We start from the raw sequence: 25,821 nt of genomic DNA on the forward strand, positions 1-25,821 counted from the left end.
CATTTCAGAAAATAGTGCCAGCACACTCAGCCTCCTATGGCTAGGATTGGGGCAATCAACACACTTCCACCCCCATCCCTTTGAGCCAAAGAGAGGGGTGAAGCAAGGTTAATCTCCAATTTGCCATTGTGCTGGATCGCACTGTCTTGCCGGATCGAAAGCAACAACTTACTACAAGGGATCCTAATGAGGGGCTCAGGGGGGCGGGGGCTGATGTGTAAAATGAGAACAGTCTTCTTGCTGATGTGACCCCAAGTTTGGTGAACCTGGAAGCGTACCATTCCAGTTATGGAGGAGCTCAAGCAAAATGTCAAGGTCTCGGTTACAAGATGAATGAATCGAACTCAGTTACTGAACATCAGTACCACTGACTAACGGTATCTGGTCTTTCCATCGAAAGACTTTGCATCAAAAACAATTCCATCGTACATTTTGCATCGAAAATGTTACCATGGACTGTATGTTTGTGTGGGTTAAGGGGTTCATTTTGTTTGGGGTGGGTTTGTAATGGTAAAAAAACCAGGGGCTTGGGGGGCAGATCCCACCCCTGCCCCCCCCCCCACCCCAAGTAAAAAAATGCATTTGATGGTAACTCGATGCATTGTCATGTCGATGCGAAGTTTTTGTTGGAATGACAAACCCAGACTTACAATAGGAGGGGCTGAAGGCATCTACCCCATTTACAGTGGCTGCAAAATTAAACACTTCAGCATTCACCAGACAAGTCACTATGATCCGCTCGATCAAGCAAACTACCTGATATTTCTCCCTGAAATTCAAGGAGTAGGTGAAAAGGCATTTATTTCAGGTATAGAGAGGAATACGGTAATCAAAATGAATGCGCTTCCCAGAAATTTATATCCATTTCAGGCCCTCCTTATTGGAGATCCATGTTTAAAAAAAACACATAACTGGTTTGATGTTCCTGCAGTGGGTCTGGAAAGTGTTGTCGCTGGAAACAACTACGCATTTGATTAAAGACTCTGCACGGGTTAGAAAGGATCTGGCCCCTTTCCTTTGGCTTATGCTTCGAGGAACACGTTTTAGGTATTCAATTTTAAAGATCTGAAGGTTATGCCCGAGGATGTTAAATTGCTATACGGATGGATGGCATTATCCATCATGGTGGTCCAATCAAAATATGGATGGTGGGAATAGGTTAATGATGAAGGTGAACAGTACATCATGTGTGCCTTGGGTTTGTATCCCAAGAATAACAGCTTAGTGGGTCCTTTGGTAGAAGTACTCCGTGGACGTGCTCCAGGAGGTCAATGTCCCAATGATGAGGCTTTTGGAGGAGGAAAGCACAATGATCACAAGGCCTAAGCACTTGCTTTTTAAGGAGTATAGTTACATAAGTGTTATGTGCAGTGGTCGACATCTGGAGGTAGTTTGGGAAGATTAGGACATGCCCCAACATCACCCCTTAGCAGGATAATTGCAAGTTACTATTTTGTTTCTTGCTGAAAAGAGACTGTCTGAGATTGTTGTATGATGAGCTGAGAAACAAGTCTCTGAGCCCTACAAGATGTAGCTCTGGATCTTCAATTAGATTGTAAATTTGACATTCATTTAAAGTGGCTCAGGTCCAACCCAGCAGGTCATCCTTCAAGAACTATGAAATGAGTACCATTAAGTTAGGTAATAGTATTGTATTTACAATGCCACAAACTGCCTCAACTGAAGCAGTAAGTATAAAACATTAAAGTGTTATTTAGCTTTGAAAAAAGGGGAGGAAGGGAATATGGAAAGGAATGTATTGATTACACGACAAGGCCGATGAGGAATGATGCAATTGGGTGGATGGGCAACGGCAGGAAAACATAGTGACAAGATTTAGGGTCTCAGTAGTGGGCCTAATCAAAAATCTAATTCGAAGCCCTCTTAAAAGCATGATAGCCCTCTACCACGGGTAGCAGTGTGCTTTACATAGCAAAGGGGTGAGCAAAGTGATGCATACAAAATGATGGAACGCTTTATATGCAAAGGGATTTAAATACATAGCAAGTGTGCTTCTTTTTAATATCTTGAGGGGTTTCAGAAGGAGATCAGGCAAGAAGTGAGTGGTGGCACTCTTATGAAGGCACTACACTGTTCGGGCACAATTTCAGAGCCTTCTTCCAACAGCAAGACCCAATAAAAGAATTCCAGCCCCCCCCCTCCCCATAGTAACTCTGATGCCATGTAAAATATGCCTTGTAGGGCAATACACATCTTGGTCTCAAATAGGAACTCCCAAGTGTCTGCATCATTACTGAACATGTATAGGAAAGGGTGGGGAAAGAAATAGACTCCCACTTCTACATGAAGGTACATAAGAGAACTCACCCGTTCAGGTCGAAGGCTCGGATCAGGATGTGCTCCAGCACATCAAGTGACGTGATCTGGGGATCCACAGCAAAGGTGCGAAACTCCGGCTGCAGGAAGCCCTCGCACTTCTGAAAAAGAAGAGGACCATGACAAAGTAAGGGACATGAGAGGTAATGGTAGAGCCAAACTAGAACAGTGACAAATAATCAAACAAAGTGATTGAACCACAATTAGGGAGTGGGAGTTAAGAGGGAGAAAGAGAAGTATCGAATTGGCTTGTGAGGTATACCTTTTTAATGGCAGGAGACCATGGCTAGCAACCAGCTTAGTTTAGTAACTCGCATGCAAAGGTAGTCGACAATGCAACATATACCTTGATGTGAGTTTTCCACAACACACCCTTTACATAATGCACATGTCACAAAGTACCAACATTAAACAGGTAATGCAGACAAATGCTAGGAGAGCAGGACCCTTAACCAGCCGTGTGTGTGTGTGTGTGTGTGTGTGTGTGTGTGTGTGTTTTTTTGAGAGGGGTGTCTGGATGTTCTCAGGGGACTCATGTGGCCAGTGGCTCTATATGGCTACTGCATGAGGAGAAGGCAACTTCTAGGTTCGGAAATTCGAAGCAGTGTGCTGGATTTCTAAACACCAGAACAAGCTATTGTCCTATGAAACATCAGAGTATTTCTGCGTAAGCCACCCTTCAAAGAGGAGCAATGGGGCAAGAAGGATTGGTGAATGCTTGATCACCCGACCTATCTATATCAACTGAAGGTGATGGTCTGTTGTCAGGGAGTCCAAAAGTAACTGTCCACCATCCCAAACCTAACTCTACCTTATCCTAGCACTAACGTGAATAACTCAAAAAGGCCAAAAGAAAGTCTCTATTCTCGCGGCCGTTTCTCTTGTTGCCTTTCTTCCAGCAGCTTTATCTTTCAATCAGAATCTTATTTCCTGGGTTTATTGATACTCAAATGTCTCGGTTTAGAATATGTGCTTCCTTCAGCTAGCTTCCTTCACGAGCTCCTGTAGCTCTTCCCATATGCGTGTGGGGTTTTTAGTTTCTTTAATGCTAGCTTTACGACAATTCTTCTTGGAAGACATTTTCACCATTGTGTCTTTAATCTTAGTGTTTATATTCTTGAGGGTTAATCTTACCTGGGCTTTGTATAACTTAATGCCAACTATGGTTTCCCTTCTCCTGGGATCTTGGTACTGGATGGTCTCTTCTGATTCTGTTCCCTTAACAGTCTCTTTTCACAACACTTGTAACACTTTATTTGTGGTGGTCCATCTCCTCTTTAAGGAAGGATGTCTCAGGGGCAATGCATCATTTGTCTTGCAAGCAACACAACGCAGGGCAACACTGGTTCAAATCCCGATCTTGTGCTTAGAAACTACTCCTGGTATTAAGCGCGTTATAAATGAACAATTATAAAGGCTCTGTTCCTGGAGGTTTCTCCCTTCCTTCCAGGGTATTTGCTTCCACTTTTTAGAGGTTCCCATACAGCATTATGCGTCACGTATTGTATTGACTTCATATAACTCCAATTCTTCTCATTTAAATGTTCGACTGTCATACTTAGGATTGTGCAAAGTTTCTCTGTTGCTCATACGTTGCCTCTGCGGCCTCTCGCCTGACACAGGGGAACCTCGCAGGCCTCGACACGCAGTCGGGCATTCAGTTTCCCCAGATTCCTCTTCTCAGGGTCTGGTCTTGTTCTCAACAGTGGGATGCCATTTACAGGCGTGAGCAGCATGGAGCTCGAAGCACTCCCTCCTCGGGCAGTCTCTGCGTCATTAGCTGGACCCTTTATCCACAATGATGCAGCTGTGGTAACTAATACCTAAAAGTATGTACAATGCATTCCTATTAGGTCTGTTGGTGTAAATGTATGTATGGTAAAATGCAACTAAGAATCTAGTTTGTAGTCTTGAGTTGCGGGGAAGAGAAAGCCTACCTGTCAACAAAAAAAAACAGAGTTCCCAAAGATGTCCCCCTGCACACTACAGAAAGCCGAAAGAAATCAGCCAAACATTTAAATGAGTTGCTTGTGTTTTATGTCCCATATACAAAACCACAATGTAATATCTCTAATAGCAAATTGAAGTATAGATCTCAACTGCAGAACAGTAGAAGTTTAATACAACATTTATTTTTATTAATATGACCCAATGAGTTTCGAGATCAATCTCTTCATCAGGGGCAGTTTATCTAGAAAATAATCATACAAAAGTATTTAAAGTAATAAGTAATCACTTGTTAGATCATTCAGGACAATTTGTATCTTTGAATCTTGTAAAATGAAAGACTAATAACAAAATATCAGAAGTTTTGTACATTTTTTAAAAAAAATGAACCATGTGCTTAGGTTTATCTAAACTAAATACATGATTTTCAGGTATTACAAGTAATTTCAAACACAATCCATCATAGCTCGTCAACTAAGGTGCATTATGGTCATAAGCGGTCACTCAAATCACATAACATTTAGTATCAACTCTATTGTTAGAGACCTAATAAGTCTATGGTACAGTGCTCCTACCTTAACATTCCATAATCTGGTTTATGGGTGTGTCTGCAAATCTGTGTAGTCAAAGGTAGCTGCTGGTCACGCCACCACCTTCTATGGGACTTTGGTTCCCGTTCGGGCAACGGTTCGGCATCTCAATCTGGCGTTCCTGACGCATCCAAAAGTCACGGGCTCCCCGACTTCGCTATGCTCGGTCTCTCCAAGGCAGAATTACGTCAGGGGGCTTCCCCTGCTTACCATGCTCTCTTCCCCCAACAGCTACCCATCCCAGTTATGTACACGTCTAGTCTGTTTTTAAAAAGACATTTCCTTTTTCTTTGTCTGGCCAAATAGAAGGATGACAGGTCAGTCTTCATAGCTGGCAGTCCCATATAGGCAGATATGGTATTGGACCTAGGGGTTTCCTCATCGGAACAGGGGTACTTGTCCCACAAAAGGGAGTCACTCCCATTGAGGTCCAACTTGCCAATATGGCTGGGTCTTGTGGAGCAGGCTCATCTCCCTAGCCTCAAAGGGAGCGGCTCCCCCTTGGGGAGAAGGAACAGATACCCGCATTTCATCACACTTTACACTAAATACAATGCACAAGCAGGTCTCAAACGTATACAGTAAAGTGAGGAGAGGATTACAGCAATTCTACCAGACAAATGAATCTTTGAGAATGCAATTGCAGTCTCCTCGCTATGCTTCTCCAAAATAGAACCTAGAAGTTGCCTCAGATATTCCGCCCTCACTGCACATTTTGGAAGCTGGGACAACTGATGCCTATGGACTTGTCCTCAATGTGCTTGCATATTCCATAGAATTGTCAACTATGCAAACAAAAATTAGACCACATCACACCCATCATCCCCAAGGGGCTGTACCGGCTACCCTTCCAATACTGTGCCACCTTGACACAGCTTGCACCATCAATAAGGCAGCGCAGGACAGCTATCTGGAAGAAAAATTCTGCATCTTTGTAGGCGAATGCAAACCAAGAAGCCAAGACATTGCCGGGCTAGGGAAATTAAATAAATAACAATTAAAAAAAAGAAAACAAAAAGGTTTCTCATGCTGCACCCCCTGTACTCGAACAATATAACAGCACCGTAACTTCAACCTTTCTTGTGCCGTTTCAGAAAGAAGAGAAGACTCAAGGCTCTCTCAAGTGCATCTCATCAGGTGCAATGTCACATGGCCCCGACTATGCTCCAATCTCCCTCCCCAACCACCACACTCATTCTCCAAGTTTAGCATCTCTCTGCCTTACCCTCGACTGTACATCAATCACCCTGTTACTTCCATGCTAGCTGAGAGTCAGTCCTAACAATAGATGTGCTGACTGACATGAAAATATCCCCTCTTCAAAATAATATTTTTTTGTCCATTTGGCGTTCGTTTTACATTGTTCCTCAAATCAAATAGAATAGCAAACATAACCCGCTTGGGGGCACCATGCTTGCACCTGTACAGCTCAACGGGTATGTTTAGAACAGTGGTAGCAGCAGAACATGGCACAAGAAGGAGTTTGAAAATTACTGTTTGATCTGTTAAGTAACTTTAAAAAGGAAAATTGCATCTTTTCATTTTAATTAATTAAATTCAAATAATTATGGGTAATAAAAAAAGGCACCCTGTCAACATCACAACTTTGAAGCACATTGAAGCAAACATAAGCTTTAACACAGCCAGGAACAATCACACGTCAACATGTACTTGACAAAAGCCATGCACATGGGTAGCGTGGGCTCTCTACAGTCGCCCAGGGAAGCAGTAAGATTAGTTTCTCTTTAGGCCCCAATGGCGAAGATGGGAAAAAAAAAGAAAGCAGTCAACCAGACGTCACTTGCCAAGACAAAAATAGTCTATTTTTTTTTTTTTTTTTTTTTTTTTGTTTTTGATGCAAACGCATCTTTACAAAATTAATTTACAACAATTACATTTCACATTAATACATGTCATTTAAAAACAAACATTTACATAAATCAGACATTTATTTTCCCTTTTCTGTTCCTTAACCACAAACATATTCTTTACTTAAACAAAGGCCACAAGCCCATCACATCCTATAAACACATCAAACATAGAAACATAAAGCGCAGAAACACATGGACTCAACAACGGCCTCAAATTGTCCCAACCACACCTTTACCATCAACACAAAAAAGAAGTGCGGACTCATTATTTTCACTAATCGCACCGTTGCCAACATTAAGGAATTACTAGAACCCCACATACAACGGGTCCAGATTAATTCTCTTCCCATAAGGGTGTTAGTAGTACTGAATAGTCTCACCATTTCAAAGGCTGTACAGAACAAAAAAAGGTGTTTCAAAGTCTCTGTACATTCAAGTTTTTTACAAAATCTACAACTAGTATCAACCTCTTCTCTGTCTCTGGTGCCCCAATATTTCATTCTTACTTTAGTGTGCATTAAGTCCAATCGAAAACGCATGTAACATGAACGAATTTCAGCACTCGGAATAAGAATAAGATATTGTTGCCGAGGCACCTGAGCGTGTCTAAAACGTGCATATTCAGAAAAAGAAGAATAGCTCGATATTTGAGTACAAGTCTCTGCCCAGTCATTCAAAAAAATACGCTTATGTGCAGTGTGGAATCTGCTTTGAAGATCTTCAGCAGAAATATTAATACTTCCAAGGACAGACAATATACGCTGCTTAAAATCAGCAATCGATCTTGGCTGCGATGCTCTTAGCATATAACAAAAGTCCTCATACAGCGAGTTTTCCTCTGGGAAACTCATTTTTAAATAAGTTTTCAAAAGACGCCAATTATATCGTGCTGCCAGTGAGTTTAAACCTAACTCATGACGAAGTATTGCATTCGGAAGAGAAGAAGGTAGACATAATGTTGTTTTCCATAGCATGGCTTGCAATTTATTCAAAAAGCTTGCTAGATCGTTTAAATTCATATCCAAACCATAAAGAATGATAGATTCAACCTTTTTTGAATAAAATTCAAATAGAGGACTTAGAGAAAATTTACAAAGTTTACGACAAATAATTCTCATTTGATTCTGTAAAGGTATCACTTTTTCTGCAATCGCACGTTGCCAAAAAAGTGCAGATGAATTGTTTGCCAGATTATATCCCAAATAGGTTGTCTGGACTGCAATTTGAATAATAGAAGACTCTAAGTGCCACCAAAACTTCCGAATCTTTTTTTTCGAAGAAAGTATCAGGATATTTGATTTTGAGGAATTTATAGTAAGATTGTTTTTTCTACAATACAACAAAAATGTCTCTAATTTAATTTATTATTATAAAATAGTCTCTTAATTGAGAAAAGGGTGCAATGTTTACGATGTCTTTGTGGGAACAAAAACTTCAAAACAGTCACTATTGTCAACTATATACAGGGTAATTCATAGAATTCATTGCGCACGCGGCTGGCGCACAGTGTGCGCGTGCGACTTTCTGCGCCAGCCACATGCGCTAAAATCCATTTCCGCGCACAGCGTATTCATGGATTTCAACATCCAAAACCAGACGTGCGCAGCGACCCTGCAGCAGCACCAGTTACGCCCCCAATCCCTCCCCGTGCCCCATGTACAGCGCACAAATCCCGTACATGGCGCACAGGCCCACAACCACGAAAACACCTGTAAAACTCCCCGTGCACCCCTCCGAATACACGTACCCTGCTGCGCAGAAAGTTTCACACGCGATTGGCCCTGTACGTGTGGGGTACGTGGATTTGGGGGGTGTGCGGGAAGTTTCACACGCTTTTGGGCCTGTGCGAGCAGGGTACGTGGATTCCTGGGGTGCGCGGGAAGTTCCACACGCGATTGGGCCTGTGCGTGCAGGGTACGTGGATTCCTGGGGTGCGCAGGAAGTTCCACACGCGATTGGGCCTGTGCGAGCGGGGTACGTGTATAATGCGGTACGGGGGAAGTATCACACGTGCTTTCGCTATCAGAGCGGGGTACGTGTATCCAGGGGGGTGCGCGGGGAGGCCCACACGTCAATTGGCAGTGTGGGTTCTCACAGGTGTGCCCTCTACCCCCTGCACGGACCCTGCAGGCAACCCACATAACAGGGTTGCCTGCACCCCTGGTCATGTTCCGCAGGCAGTCCATCCACCATGGGCATGCCCCCAGCCAGGCCACATGTCACCTTGCACTAGTGATCACCAATTCATGTCCCCAAGCACCCCCACGCCCCAGCAGTGAGTGGCACCTGCCAGCAGGCCCCCATTCATGTCCCACAGCACCCCACCCCCCAGCAGTGAGGGGCACCTGCCAGCAGGCCCCCATTCATGTCCCACATGTCCCCCAGCACCCCCACCCCCCAGCAGTTAGGGGCACCTGCCAGCAGGCCCCCACTCATGTCCCCCTGTACCCCCACCCCCCAGCAGTGAGGGGCACCTGCCAACAGGCCCCCACTCATGTCCCCCAGCACCCCCACCCCCCAGCAGTGAGGGGCACCTGCCAGCAGGCCCCCATTCATGTCCCACAGCACCCCACCCCCCAGCAGTGAGGGGCACCTGCCAGCAGGCCCCCATTCATGTCCCACATGTCCCCCAGCACCCCCACCCCCCAGCAGTTAGGGGCACCTGCCAGCAGGCCCCCACTCATGTCCCCCTGTACCCCCACCCCCCAGCAGTGAGGGGCACCTGCCAACAGGCCCCCACTCATGTCCCCCAGCACCCCCACCCCCCAGCAGTGAGGGGCACCTACCAGCAGGCCCCCACTCATGTCCCCCAGCACCCCCACCTCCCAGCAGTGAGGGACACCTGCCAGCAGGGCCCCTATCAAGTCCCCCAGCACCCCCACCCCGAGCAGTGAGGGGCACCTGCCAGCAGGCCCCCACTCATGTCCCCCAGCAGTGAGGGGCACCTGCCAGCATGCCCCCACTCATGTCCCCCAGCACCCCCACCCCCCAGCAGTGACATGCCCATCTCATGACACAAACCAAAAGTCAACTATGTACATCAACACATGTCCGTCTCACACACACACACACAAACACACACACACACACACACACACACACACACACACACACACACACACACAGGTTGCCATTGATTGAGTAAACCCACATGTCGACATGCATGAACCCAATGAGCGAATCCCACACATTGAAGTAAAACATCAAAATGTATTAACATGAAAATCAATGTAAAGTAATTCAAGCATAAAATAATGGCAAACATGAAATGATATGCATAACCAAATGAACAAAAATTATTCCTCAAAAAATCCCAAGTAATCCAAAAGAAAAATGGCCAAAACTCTGTCCACCAAACCAAATCCAAATGAAACGCAAAAAGGTAAATCCATTGATCCATGGTGAAATGAAATTAAAATGTCCAAATAAATCCAACTATGTACAATCCAATTTTCAAGGGTCCATGAGCCCAACGAAATAAATGAAACCTATCTAATAACCTACAGAACAAAAAAACTATATACAAAAGTGTGGGGCATAGTCCAAAAGCCCCAAAATAAAAAATAAAGAAAAGGAAACCTAACACTATAAACTATTTACAATGGCGGCGGGCATGTCCTGCGGCTCACTCAGTGATGTTGTTGGCCAGGGCATCATCGAACTCCATGTCTATTTGCAGGAGGCGGGCCTCTGGCCTGGCCCTAAGTTCTCGCAGGGAGGCACCCATGGCCTGTTCCAACTCCCTGCGTGTCGCCTCGAGGCACTCCGCCCGCCTCAACGCCCGACGCATGGAGAACTCCGCCCTGACCATGGTGAGCCACGCCTCTTCCACCCGCCGCCGCTCCGCACCTATACGCTGGCCCAACCGCAGCCACACGGAAGACACACCCATTCCAGGGTCCTCCTGCCCTCTGGCCGATGCCTGCCCCCCTGATGTCGATGGCCCCGAGCCATCATTGCTCCCACCTAGAGCCTGCTCCTGCTGCTGTCCATGTGCCCTGTCCGATGATGCCTGCACATCCTCCATCAGCTGGTCTCCAGTTGTGGTGTCCACCCCTGCTGGACCGCCGACTCCCGACTGTGGCAAGGATGGGATCTCCACCAAGCTGGCTGTGTTGGTCAGGCCAGGAGAACGACTGGCGCATTGTCTCCACAGAGGAGAGGTCCGCCAGAGTGCGCATCACATGTAGGAACCCACCGACCAGGGCCCCTCCCAACAGTGCCACGTCGTGACGCTGCTGTTCGTGATGGCGTGCGTTCTCCGCCCAGGAAGAACGCACGTCATCACGAATGTCACGCGTGCACAACGCGACACCAATCAGGACAGAGCCCATACGTTCATGGGACCCCTCGTCCGCAGGTAGTGGAGAGGCAGATGACATGGCACTCTCCCCGACCTGCGGACGGGCCTGGGACGGGGCATCCCTGCTGGTGCAGTCACAGGGTCAAGGACAGCGACATGTACAGGCCCCTCCGCGGTGACCTGTGCTGCCTCCTGACCCTGGCCTGCACCACTTGCACCAGTGGTAGTACCCCCACCAGGCCCCATGTGCGGCTCAGTAGTGGGCTCCTCCTCTGTGGAGACCACCAACCTGGATGTCTCCGCACCGTCTTCGCCATTGCAATCCCCTGTGGGGGCTCACCCGGCCCTTCCGCCACAGCCGTAGTGGCAGACGCGGCACCAGCCCCCTCACTCCCAGATGATGGCAAGTCCTGGGAGGGTGGCTGGGCCTTGCGTCGCCGCCCGGTGGAGGCATCCCCGCCGCTTGGCTCCACAACGCCGTCTCCGCCCTCTTCTTCACTTGACGCTGCGTAGAGGGAGACATAGAACACAAGCATCAGGGTACAGTACAATATTCCCCTTGACAGGAAGCAATAACACATGAGTGGCAGTGTCAAACGTCACTTCCATCCTGTCCCTCCACAACACATGGGTGAATGCACGCAACACACATGCAGAAACAGGCACGGCGCCTGCAATCAACATCAGCATCCATGTACAAGGGCCTCTATTATCCAAAATGTTGCCTTCAAACTCACATGCATCATGGCTCACACTGATCCCATGCACACACATCACCGGAGGGTCATGCATCATGGCTTGTACACCACAGACACAGTGGATAGACACAGTGCATACAACAGTGACCGCACTGCATGAGTGAAACTACATATCATCATGGACATGTGTCATGCATCCATGGCGTTTCAAAATCACACACACACGTGCACCATACATGTACATGACAGCAGCACCCACCCCTCATACCCCCTCCATGTCCAAGAACAGAGACTGGCATGCTTTCATGTGTACATTTGGCATACAGCTCCCCATGTTGCATTGTAACACATGCACCAACCATGTGGTTCACACATTACTGGTCTCACATGCATGACCATGATGTCCCTGCACACACACATCCATACATGGCCTATGTCACACATACAGGCAAGTATCAGACTACCAGCACACTGCAACATGCCCCGTCTCTCACACCAATGCTTGGCCACTTACCACTCAACTCCAGACGGGTCTTCCTCCGAAGGATCTGGGCGTGGAGCGCTGGGCATACGCGTTCCAGGACCCTCATCTGGATGTCACTCATGCTGACCCGGCCCCCCTCCACGAGGCGCCGGGCCTTGTAGAGGGTCCTAGACCTGAAGTCCTCCCAGCGCTTCTTGACGTGCTTGATGTCGTAGGTTGCCACCCCCTCTGCGTTAATGGCAACCACTACGTCGTCCCAGATCCTCTCCCGTCCTTCCTTGTTGGCGCGTGATGTTCCGAAGAGGGCATCAAAATGCCTCAGGACATGCTCCACCAAGACACCAACTTCCTTCACACTGAAGCTGGTGGCCCTCTGCCTCTCTGGCTGGGGGTTGCCAGTGGTCTCAGATGGTGTTTGCCCCGACATGGCGACCCCCAAGGCAGGCATGGGTGGGCAACTGGGTCCTGGGGCTGGGCTGTGGAGCGATGATACCCCAGTCGGGAATCTTCTGTTCCAGCAGGGGTGGACACAGCAACTGGAAACCTGGCTGACGTGCAGGCACCAAATAGCAGGGCACGTGGGCAGCAGGCAGGCAGCAGCAGCAGATGGCAGGTGGGAGCGTGCTCGGGGCTCTGGGGGGGCAATAATTCAGCATTCTGGGCAGGAGCGTGGTCTTCCGTGTGTTGTTGCGTGGCCAGCTTGATACGGAGTGATGTGGCACATGAAAATCTTGCACGTCTGCGTGTAATTCGAGGAAAGGCCCTTAGCGCGTAAGCACATCTGTGACGTTACACGCGCGGGCGTTTCCCTCGTGACGTGCGCATAGTGGTTCAGCGTGCGTGCAAAAACTGCACGTCTGAGTGTCAGCTCGTGTAATTGGAGGAAAGGGCCTTAGCGTATACATGGGTAAGTGACGTTGTACGTGTGGGCCGGTTTAAAAAGGTACGTGTAGGATGCCATTTACTTGTACGTGCTTTTCATGGAGAGCGAGTGGGTGAATTTTGTACTTGTCGGTTCACACGCGATTACTTCACAGCGTTTCAAGTTCGTACTCCCTGTTACCTCCGACAGCGTTCTATTTTTTGGTTGACCCCGTTTCCTCAGACAGCGTACAATTCTTCTTTTGGCGGGGGGTGTTGCCAACGCGCGTCTTTTTCACATTCTTTTTCCAGGCATGCGGTGAGTCGTGCACGTATTTACCAACTGTGCTTGCCCAGTGTGTCGCGTACCCCTTCAGAGGTCATTGTAGGCTGCGTGTATTACGCGTATGCTTATTTTTGTGTTTCTTGGTGCCACAGCGTAGTGCGGGTTCTTTTTCCACGCACGTGGTCTACGAGGGGTTGCGTGCACGTTCATTTTTGTTTCGGGGGTGCCTGTGCATTGTGTGACCCGTCATCTTCCCCCCAGGGGTCACAGACAGCCTTGCTAGAGCACTAGGGTACGAAATCCATCTAGTACCCTACCCCTTTCACCCCCAATTGCCCAGGACAATAGTTTACTGCTACTCCCATACGCACAACAACATCAGTGCCATGGTTGGGAGGCGATCAAGCGGTAAGGGAGGCAAAGGTGGCCGATCTTCAAAAGGTAGGCGTGGTGGGCGCGGTAGGGGACGTGGCCAGGATTTGCAGGGTGCCCCTAAATTCCCCCCCCCCATGTGTGGAGGCCCAATCAGGGACACCCATGCCCCCCCTCCCCCCCATGGTTGTGGGAAACGTAGCCGACACCCTCCCAGCTCAGCCCTTGTTGGACCGGCCCATTGTGGCACCTGAACCGGCACAGGAAGATACCCAGGCTGACTTCCAGGTCAGCAAGTCTAAGCCACATGTGGCGGTGCAAGTTGCTGTCACCAGGCTACGTGGATCTGGGGCAGCAATGTCATCTGCTGCACCAAGTAGGCAGGGTGGGGAGGCTGCAGGGGCAGCTGCAGCTCTATCCACCCCAGCTCTGAGTCTCTCAGCCGGGACAGTGTTGGTCCAGGTCCATCAGACCGACATTGCCCCTGCCAACATCACCCTGCAGCCAATGCCTGCACGAAGACCTATGGTCATTGTGCCTTCGCACACTCCTAGTACACAGTCGACCGGCGCTTCTGCCCCTACTGACCAGAGCGGCGTAAGCCACTCAGAATCTGCACCACCTTTGAAAAAGAAGAAGGGTGCTCTGGCACTACAGGCTGAGACCCCAGACACGGCTACACACTCCGGCACGTTGAGGATGCCTAGCTTTAATGAAGCCGAACTTGATGCACTTGTGGCCTATGTGTCGGAACATAGCCGCGAAATGGTGGTGACTGCAGAGTGCAAGACCACACCTGGTCAACGTAGGGCACACTGGCAGACCATCGCGGACTACATTAGTGCCCTTGGATTTGTGAGGCGCACAGCTGATGAATGCTACAAGCGGTGGAATGACCTGAAACGCAGAGCAAAGAACAAGCTGGCCTCAAATCATGCCTCTACTCTGGTGACTGGCGGTGGGTCTCCACCAGAGGACAACGAACTCACTGAACATGAGTCTGTTGCTGGAACCTTCGTCACAGAGTAACAGATCCAAGGCGTGGGAGACCTACCTGATTATGACGCATTGTCCGGTGAGTGCCCATGCATGTGTGTGTAATCCTTGTGTATGTTTGGGTGACGGGTTCTGATTGAGTACCAAGTGAGGGTGTGTACTCCAGAGTGGTATGGGTCACCCATGTGCTTACTCCAATACATTCACGTACCTTGGATTTGGGTATGACAGTATCCTTTCTGCCCACAGTAGCCAATTAGCGCCACATTACTGCAGTTGCCCTTGACCCGTCATCTTTGAACAACATTGTTCAGATTTTTTCACTGTTCATTCTGGCTGATTGTTTCAATTCTCCCATTTTTTGCTACGCATTTTTCAGCCCAAATGCCACATATGTGACATGCTTCTGTCATTGATTACACCCCACATTGGCCCACATTTGTTGCCTTGTTATGTGAATGATTAGACCATTCAGGCTGATTGAGTATTGGCCTGCTCACATTAATTTTTGGGGCCTGTTTGAATGTGGAACATGATAGTTGTTTCCTGTCATGTTAAAGTGACCAACCATTGATGTGTACATCTGCCTACAATCACTTTATTATTGTACACTGGATGTGTTTCAGTGTGTGGCACATGCATCTTTTGCCACACTATTTAGAATTTTTCATCTCATCATGTCCATCTCACATGGATGGGTGACAGTACTCATTCACTGACATATCGCTGTAGTTGTCTAATGTACCATGGCTATGCTACATGCCATCTGTGTGCTGGCATGTGTCATGTATGTGTATTGGAAATGCCACTCACAGGCTAATGTATGATGCCAGTTCTACCCACCATGCAGCAAGTGTGTTGCTTTTCCATCTTGGTGTCCTCAGTGTCTGCTTTTTGCCTCCCCTTCCAAGTCATTGACAGTGCATGCATGCCAGGGCTATAGTCATGTGGGACATGTGTAAATCATGTACAGGATCTCTGTCTTGTCAGGCCTATGTGTGTGCTATGGTGCTCATGCCTGTTTGCATTTCATGTTTTTGCAGGTGATGACGCACTTGATGCTGGTGAGGTTGAGTAGATGGTGCAGACCCAGGAGGGATCTCAGCCACGACCGAACACCAGTGGAGGACGTGGTGTGGTGGTGGGTGAAAACCCTTTGTTAATGCAGACCAAACTGTCCAGGGGTGCCTCTGGGTGCACTTGCCCAGACCTCGATTCAGGTGCTGAATCGGATGATGAGACATGGGCTGTCGCAGGTGAGTGCTTCTGGCAGGGATTCTGTTCTGTCCAACCCACCTGCACCAGGGGTAGAACCCTCTATGGGGATGTCAGTGTTGGTAGGTCCGCCTTTGGCGGTTACGGATGCAGGGTCACACTCCACAACATCTGATCCTGTTCCTGGGCCAGCAGATCAGAGGGGGAATGCAGTCATGCAGCCTCAGGCAATGGCAGCACAGCAAGGTGCAGATCGCCTTGCCCCAAACAGGTGTGGTGCCCCCGACACGGTGGCCGTGCGCCACCAGGCAATACTGTATGGGAAAACTCCATGTACGGTATGGCAACCCAACAGGCAGCATCAGTTGAACATGATGGCTCAGGCAATGGAGAGGGTGGCCACTTCCATTATCCCCCCTGAAAGGCAGATGGAGCAACAACAGCAGGCAACAGACTCCATTTGCCAATCACACAGGGAAGACATGTTGGCGGCCAACAGAGACCGATGGGCGGCACTGGAGACTCTGCGCGAAGCCATATAAATAGAATCACAGGGCCACAGGGAAGCCCGGAGGGTAGAACTCCATAACATCAGGGAGACTCTGCTTGAACTTGAGGCTTCCCACAGCAGCTGGAGCAGCTCACACGTTCGCGCTCAGCTGAGCTGCAGGCAACCCGTGAGGAGATCCGGGCATCACGCGAGGCCATGCATGCAGAAATGCAGGCAACCCGTGAGGTGCTGCATGGAGATCTCCGCACTATCATCCTCCAGAATCAGACCTTCTAGACCTGCATGCTTGCTGCCATGGAGGACCATACCAGGGCTTTGCGTGGGCTGCCTCCGATTGCACCACCACCTCCTGATGCAGCAGCAGAGGGTGAAGAGACCGACAGCAGTTCTCCCACAATGGCATAGCCGTGCAGGCCATGAGGCCCTGGAGGTATTTTTTTTTTTTTTTTAAACACACAACATCCACGCAGGTGGGTGTTGGTGTGCACCCTGTCCTCGAACCTCCTGTGTGGCCGCCCCCCCCCTAGCCCCCACATGGCCATTTTTTCATTTTATTTTTTAACAGTTTGTTGCCTTGTGTGGCTCCCGTGGGCATCCACGGTGTATTCCGGCTGGGCACATGCAGGCTTGTCCCGAGTTTGGGTTAGATGCTTGGGTTCGTGACACACACACCCCTCCTGCTTCCCGTTTCGATGGGCTTGCAAAGGGTGTGACCAAGTGACAGTGACTTACACAGTGACATTGGGCTCCCATGAGCTGTGTGGGCAGTCTGTAGTCAATACTGTGTGGACATCCCTAGTAGGTATTGTTGTTGTATTGAACACTGCATGGGGGTATTGATATGTGCTTGTGCATCCATGTCTTCCTCAAAATTTGCAGGTACCTTCTTCATGTCTTCACAAGGCTGTCTCGTTTTTCAGATGGAGTTCATGTTGTATGCAGTACACTGACACATTTGCGTGGCAGCAACACTCTGCCGTTGGAAGGGGTCGATGTGCTGGCTTATTCAGGTTGTTAGACTACCACTACTTTCACTTTGTACTGTCATGTTTTGTGCATTGTTTGGTTTGCTTTCACATTGCATTGCATGCCATGGTGTGTTGGGTGATGGTGAGGGGTTGGGTGACATGGCACTATTTTCATGTTGTATTTTGCTAGGGGGTAGTCATTCATGCAGCATGAATGTGTGTCTTTTAATGACAGAGCATTGGTTGTCTTTGGGTAGGTAGGGATGCACACAATGTAACACTTCCAGGTGACCAATCTCAGGCTGGTATGGTTGTGACAGTTGACTGTCCCTCATGTCATCATCATTGATTATCAGCTGGTATGTGCCAGGGCTGTGTGCACTCCACAGGGGTGTGATTTTAGGTGAAGTAATTAGCCACCAGCTGCGTACGGGCTGCCTCACCACGTGCCCTTTCCCCTCCCATGCGCAGCGGCCGTGCATGTGGTTGGGGATGTGGGGGCACCACCCTGTCCACCGGCAGGCCCCGGCGTGTTGCAACATTGTGCAGGACACATGCTGCCACTATTATCCTGCACACTACTGGGGGAGCGTATAGCAGCTGCCCACCAGAACGGTCAAGGGAGCGAAAGCGTGACTTGAGCACTCCAAATGTGCGCTGCACTATGCCACGGGTTGCAATATGGGCTGTGTTGTATCTTAACTCAGGTGGTGTGGTGGGGTTCCGAACTGGCGTCATCATGTGGGTGCTCAGAGGGTAGGCACTGTCCCCTGGGGAGGTGATGATGGGTATCATTAGTGGGGTTGTGACATTACTCAGTATCTGACATGCATGCATGTTGTTATAACCAGGCTGGATAATAAAACACAACAGATACAGAAGGAATGTCTAAGGTTCACTTAAAGAAAGTTGCAAAGGATACACTCAATGTCTTCTCCCATCTACTGTTGTCAGAGGTAGAACGTAGTATCTCAAGAGAAACCTTCTAACTAATGTCACTCTCTGACTAGTAAAACCCACAGTCAAAGAGCTATTAGTGAGAAGGGCAGGAGTGGACCAAGGTTCACCAGGCTGTCGATAGAGAGTGGACTAATTAGAAGGCTATTGGCTCAAAAGAACAATAAGAACCTATGTTAAATACACTAACCTGGATGTACAGCCACAGGTAAATCCCAACAATGTCCGATGAAGATGTACAGCCACAATGTCCGATGAATCCAGGGAAAAACAACGACAAGGAAAGGGTAGTGAGGAATCTAACCCGGGCGAACGAGGGCCGCACTAGAGTCGGGTTGGTGCACACAGGTAAGCGTCCAAAATTCTGTGCACTCTGTAGTAGGAGGAAAAGAAAACATTGATCCAGGAAGACAAACCCTTTACAATAGTTGAAGGTCCAGTTGAGTCCTGATCCGGAGTGAGTACAGAGACTGTCAGACTAAACTCTCCTGCAAGTAGAATGGGATTTAGCAGAGGAAGTATATCCACAATGGAAATAAATGTCTACAGAGAATGACAAAGAGTAATGAGGTTAATAGTATTGCCGAAATGGATGTATATGGAGTGGAACTCTGCCGGGTGTTGATTGCAGTCTGTGGAAATTGCTATGTCACGTAGTAACGTGGCGGGGCTCCGTAATGGAACTAGAATAAGTTAGTAGAAAGCTGCGTAAGAAAGGAGTAGCTCTGAGACAAGCTGGGAGGTTGCCTGAAACTGCGTAGGAAAGGCAACCGCTTCTTGCGATGAAAAGAAGAGCGTCTGCGAAGAACAGCAGAAGCAAGCTCCGGAACGCAGATACCAAAACCGATCAGAAGCGCAGCTGTAAGGCATCAGCCTCGTTAAATATGTCAGCTGACATGCACCTGACCAACGCGATGACGCGTACGTTGGTCATGTGATGCGAGCTCTCTCAGTAGCGTCTCCCGCCTAGTTTCCATTGAGTATAGAACGGCCTGGCCGTTCTGAAGGCTGAGGAGGCCGGAAAATAGGAGCGTTTGGGGTAAGTAATGGATCCTGGGGTGGCAGGCATGACACATGTGCAGTGGCATTTATACTCACCAAGCAGCCATGTATCGCCATGCCGCCCAGCTTCTAGGTGCCGGTTTAGGGTTGACATGCTGTATATGAAACTGTCATGGGTGGACCCTGGATAGTTGGCATATACTGAGGTGATGATTCCCTTGGCATCACATACTACCTGCTGTTTGATGGAATGCCAGTGCTTGCGGTTTCTATAGATGTGCTCTGATGCCCTGGGAGGACGTAGAGCCACATGGGTGCAATCAATGGCACCTAGCACTTTGGGAAAGTGTGCCACCCCGTAGAAATCCTGGACAACAGCCTGCCTTTCTGCAGGTGTTCTGGGCAGGTATATGTGCCTGCGGACTGAGGGGCGTGCAGTCCTGATGGCCAAGACCTGGTGTAGGCAGCGTGACTGCGTGGCCTGCGACACCCCCCTCCCCCCACTATGGCACTTGTCCGCTGAAATGTCCCAGTATCCAAAAAGTGCAGTACACTGAGCACCTTTTCCAAGGGGCTCAGTACTTGGGAGCACAGGGTGGGTGATGCAAGGTCATCCTCCCACTCACTCACCAGGTTGAGTATTATGCGAGGTGGAAACCTGTACCTCCCATACACCTGGTCATCAGGCATCCCAAAAAGGCTGGTTCTGGGTGTAAAACTTCTGGCACTGACTATCCTCCTCCTCCTCCTCCTCCTCCTCCATCCCACGACCACTGCTGCGAGGAACGGTATATTCATCATAGCGTCTGAGCTTGTTTGTTGTTTTCACGCACTTTTATGCTGCGCGGGTCCAGGTACGCATGCTTCCTGCTGGCATACGTGTTTCCGGATTAGTGCATCTTTTTTTGGCGCACGCGTTAGCCCTGTTCGATTCCATGAATACGTGTTGTAGGCGCGCGCGTGTGGGCGTTCCGTGCATTTGCCTCCAGTACTTCCCCCCGTAACACCCACATTTTCACTCGTTGTTTGATGACGTGTGCGCCCGCGTGCATCACACAGGATTTTAGCCCACATCCATGGATTTACACGCGCACGGACTTCCATGAATCGCTGTACGCGGGTTCGCTGTGATCTTCGCACTTGCGCTGCGATTCGCATGCTTTCGCAGAAATTTTCAGCGCACATTAATTCCATGAATCGGCCTGATAATGTATACCATCTGCACAACACTAGCTTTCAAAGACTCTTGCACACTGGGAAGAGAAACTGCCATACTTGCTTTCCGTGCAACATTAATATTTGCTATTCCATTTTTGCACTGAAGAGGCAACATGCGATTCTTTATTTCTCAGTAAAAGTAGTTATATCACAATGGGAATTAATAAAAATAGGTAAAACATGCATATTAGTTGCACCCATGCTCTGTCGGTTCCAGATATTGTCAACACTATAAAACTCTGCCCTAACCAGAGCTATACTCTGAGACCTCTGATTCTTATCAATAACTTGAGCAACATGCGTCCCTACTTTGACACCAATACCCCCTCCCTCTTTTCCCATTTGTTCCCCCCCCCCCCTCTTCTTTTGGCAATACTATTGTCCAATTTCTCTTTCCCATCATCTCTGCCCCCAAACGCCCCCACTCCCCCGCCCCTTCCTTCCCACAGACTATGGTCTGGCGACACCCTGGCAAAATTACAATAAGCCACCTTTCGGACATGGCCAGGCGCGGAAGACCGCGAAAGTGGTGATGGACGCAGTATAAATATTGGATAACCTAACATACTACCAATGTTTGACCTCCCCTCCATGTACGCAACACTATCTCTATAAAACTTTAGAGAGGTTTTGCAACTCACATGTTGCCTATGTGGGTGAAACATAGTGCACTACACAGATCGGTTTAATAAAGTATGCACAACTGCGCATCGGTACTCCAGGTGCGCTTGTATATTTTGCACACAGGCCAAGGGGCTCTTCCTGGGGAAACCTGTCACAATGCAGAGCAAAGTGGAACAAGGCAAGGATTATATCGTATTTCAATGGAAAAAACACATTTAAGCAAGGGTTTATAATGCGTGTTATAGTGCAAGTTAAACTTTAACTAGCAAACATTTCATTTACAAAGTATGTTTGGCATCACATTTTTAGCCTTGAAGAGAGGGCGGTAGCATGGGGCCAGTGTGCGTGGAGGGTTTATTTTAAACAGATTATATGTGTGCATATTGCTTTTGGATAGCATAGTCACGGGTGTTGCCTTTTTTTCGTCTTATATTTCGTGTATGCTGTACATGCCAATTGTGGTTACTCAGAATATCGTAGGTGTACGCACATTACTCGCATCGTCGCATGTATTTTGTACGTGTTTGAGCTCACTAGATTCTGAGCAGACGGCATGTGAGTCGAGCAAATTGCATGTCTTATCAATGGTGGATCTGGACATTGTGCGTATGAGTTTGCCAACTTACATTGCACTATTAAGGCACATGCAAATGGTGCTTAAGGTTGCTATGTGTATTTGTCTTTGGAAGCATGTGGTCTATGCTTTGGTTATATTCTGTGCATATGTTACGTGCGTCGTACGTGTAAACATTGCATTCTTTTGCGTATTGTTCTTACTCACAATCTGCCCATATTTCATCAATATATTCTGCCCACTTACATTACATATTACAAGCATATTGTCCGAACGTAGTGTGCTCACTTACATTCAGAGCAGATGGAAATGGAGGTGTGTGTGTGTGTGTTGTGGATGTGTGTGACTGCAAGCATCTTACCAATGAAAAATAGGTCTGCTTTAATTCTGGGTGCATTCTAGGTGCATGCATTGCAAGCTTACGTTTAATCATTCTCTACGTTTGTCTGGTCATGCATAATATGAAAATCTAAGAACCAATTGCACAGGTCTGAAATATAGATCTGTTTTTGGGGATTAAAAGGGAATCTCGAATTTGGTGCCTCCGGTTTCCTACATTTTGGCTACATGCACAAATTGCACATAAGGGTTACGGTGTACTGTACGGCTGTTTTTCCGGGACTGTAAAAAATCGAATGGAAAACTGGTAAATTGACCGAATCTGGCCTGGGTGATCATACGGGGACAGATCCGTTTCTTGTCAAATTTGGAAGAAAGGGTCTAAAGTTAGAGGAAAAAGGAGGCATTTTATTTTACATTTTCCTATTAAAATGCCCTGTAATCTTAACTAGAATGTTGCTGCTCACACACAAATACACACACAGACTTGCAACCCTCTCTCCCAATTTCAGAAAAAAACCTTTAAAAAATTGCCCAACTTATAGAATTCACACAAAGAAACAAAGATATGACCAGTGTATGCATTCCTTCATTGTGAATTCCAGTCCCGCCAATATTCTCCCTCTGCAAAGTCTGCTGCAGACCAACAGCACAATGAGCTGTGGGAAGGTAAGCTATCTTCCCTTTACTTAACTTCCCGCCAAATGTCTCTCCCAATCTTTCTTCTGAAACACTGGTTACACAATGGCAAAAGCACTTATGCACACTGTGCTTTTATTAATGCACACACACATAAGAAAAAAATATATAAGTAATCGATGCAGTACTCATTATTCCTTTGCACTTGAGTTACTCATGCACATTAAAATAAAAGATAAACGTTTAGGTTTTCTGATTAGTTAGGGAAGGAGAGCGAGAGCGAGAGCGCGAGAGAGAGAGCGCGAGAGAGCGCGAGAGAGCGCGAGAGAGCGCGAGAGAGCGCGAGAGAGCGCGAGAGAGCGCGAGAGAGCGAGAAAACAAGGTCCTACATGTCTGTTTCCTACTTTCTGTTGGCAGGATTTTTACACTCTATCTTTATTTTTGGGGAGTATTTGCCTGTTTCTAGGGAGTACAAGTGCCCGATACACCCAGTCTGTAGGGCTGGGAAGGAGAAAGTAAAAAATTATGCATACTAGTAATTGTGGTCGCAGGGACCACCAATAAGTCAAGAGCGTGTAAAGAAACATTAATTGCAATAAGGATGAGAGAGGAGACACTTTTGCTGTAGAATCAGAAACGTGGTCTTAAGACCCAGAGAAAGATCTAAAACGGAATGAATTTGCATTGAATCATTGGAGTTGTGTGTTGTATGTGGTTCAAAAACCGAGCAACCCAAGAGGGACAGAACAAGTTAAAGACCATTTGAGTTGCAAACGGACTCAAAGACACTAAGAAAGAGGAAACAATTTAAGAAGAATGTGTGCCAAGGTGGACACAAGAACCAGACCTAGTTTAAAAGGGTGAAAGAGTAATGAAAAATCCAGACCTTGTAGAGAATAAACAGTCTAAAACAGACAGCAGGAGAGAAGGGTCGTTTGAGTTGCATCTTTGGTCCATGGATCAAACTTATATATATCCTTTGGGTAGCACTTACAAGCCTTGCGTTGCTAGTGGAGGGTATGTTATGGTAGCCATTGTCTTGCACCCAGAAGAGTGCAGCCAATGTAATTTACCTAAAGGAACTATGAGGTTAACCCTTATATTGCGTCTATATTAGACGTTTTTCCATGAGCAAGCCAATGCATTTCGCTTGGAGGGCCTGTGAGGGTGGCCACTGGGTCAAGCTCGTTGGGTCTTGTGATGGTAGCCAATGTATTGCACAGAACATAGCCAATGCACATACAAGCATAAGTGATATCCACTGTATTGCACAACACATTTAAGGTAGCCAAGGTGCTGCACTTAGTACATTCTATGAAGATTCCCAATGTATTGAATCTAGGCAATTGTAGAATGTGGCCATTACATGGAAGGCAGCTTGTTTGCAGAATTTAGCCATTTTATGTTCAATATAGGATTTAGAAGGAAGCCACTGCATTTAGCAGGCTGCAAGTATAATAAACCATATAAGTCTAAAAATCCAAATTTATTCTAGAATGTTGAAGAATGTACTAAATCCAAGAACTCATGAGTGTGGCCATTGTATTCAATCTTCTCGCACGCCACATTTATGGAATCATAGCCGTAGGCATGGCCCTTTCACACACGCATCTGCTTCCTCACACAACTTGGATGACACATTGCACATCACTTCTACCATAAGAACACAGCTACATTTCACAACAAAAATTCGAACTGTAGCTACACATATAGTGACTATCCTCTCGCACACACCCTACATTTTACTTCACTAGACTACCTCTCTCTACCCCTCCACATGACATTTGGATAAGGGTGGCTAGCAGGGAATTGGCCAACCCTCATGACCTGTAATACTAGCACCTGCGTGTATTTCCCATAACTTGGACTGGTCCCTCTGAGGGCGTTCGACCTACAACGCGTTGGGACCATACCTATGGTGAAAGACACTAGACATTGATTAATGAATGTATATATATCGGGGAGGGGGACACATGCAGAAGGGTTAAAGTAGCTGTGGCAGGGAACAGTAGCATCAATCATCCATGTATTAAGTTTTCCCAGGACATCACATTGCTATTAAACAGGAAATTAGAGCAACACGGGTTACCACATTATGGGCCAAATTTGGCTAGGTATTTTTAGGGGCAGGGGGCAATGTGCTCGATACCTTTAATCAAATGGTAGGTAGGTTATATATTGCTGCTAAACATTCTGCTTTCATAATAGAAGGGAGGGAAGACTTTAGGATAGGAGAAGAGTGATAGCTTTGGAGCAGAGATACACACTTGAAATGTCTTCTGACCTAATGTTATACAAGGCAATATAATTTACAATGCAACAAATTAAAGCAACGAGCAGTACAATGTGAAGTGATCTTACAGGTTTGGTCAGCATTTTTATTTATAGCTTAAGAGGTTTACAGACATGCCCCAGATTGTCAAAAATTGTTGGCGTGCAGACTTAGTGCCACCTGAGGTGTAGACAGAGTCATAGTTTTGATTTCACCTTGTACTCAGAGTTACTTCTAACGAGCAGTCTAGGCAGTTGGGGGGAAGACTACGACCAGACATTCCCCAAAGAGACTGTTTGTGGCTCCAGAGTTCGTGTTTTACAGGAGATAATGCAATGGTGAAAGGCAAGCACAGGGAGGCCACCAGGGGGCACGCTGATGGGAGCAGACATCGAGTCGAAAGGGGACCGGAGCCCCCCTTTCAGACCTCTCCCACCGGAGCCCGCCTACGGGGAACAGAGAGAGCACACCCGGACGGAGAGTGTCGGGGTAGGTGGCTCTCCTTCCCCTCCTCCCCCGGAAGGGAGACAGTGGACCCCGGGGGAGGTCTTTGAATAACCTGCTGGGCGGAGGCACAGGCCTTCTGTCTCATCACAGAAAACTTTGCTGCCATTCTCTGAGCCCTGCTAGATCCTCGACAGTCTGCTGCTGCCATCCCACCTCCATGAGGGGCCTGCTGGGATCCAAAGCCTGAGCAGGCCGCTCCTAAGGGCCTACAGACACTCTCATGACTTCTTCCCAAACCAAAATTGAGTGA

The 25,821-nt window shown here is 47.8% G+C and overlaps 1 protein-coding gene across 1 annotated transcript in view; it reads right to left on the reverse strand.

Moving 5' to 3' along the window:
* The window catches only part of TBC1D25 (TBC1 domain family member 25), a 450,273-nt gene that overhangs the window by 403,279 nt on the left and 21,173 nt on the right, over positions 1-25,821 (reverse strand). The window contains exon 2 of the mRNA XM_069647546.1: positions 2,329-2,438. Within this exon, the coding sequence (XP_069503647.1) occupies positions 2,329-2,438 (110 nt within the window). The remainder of the gene's footprint in view (positions 1-2,328; positions 2,439-25,821) is intronic.

Source organism: Ambystoma mexicanum, chromosome 2q (genome assembly GCF_040938575.1).
Source record: "Ambystoma mexicanum isolate Mex_15411 chromosome 2q, UKY_AmexF1_1, whole genome shotgun sequence".
In the NCBI taxonomy this organism is placed as follows: Eukaryota; Metazoa; Chordata; class Amphibia; order Caudata; family Ambystomatidae; genus Ambystoma; species Ambystoma mexicanum.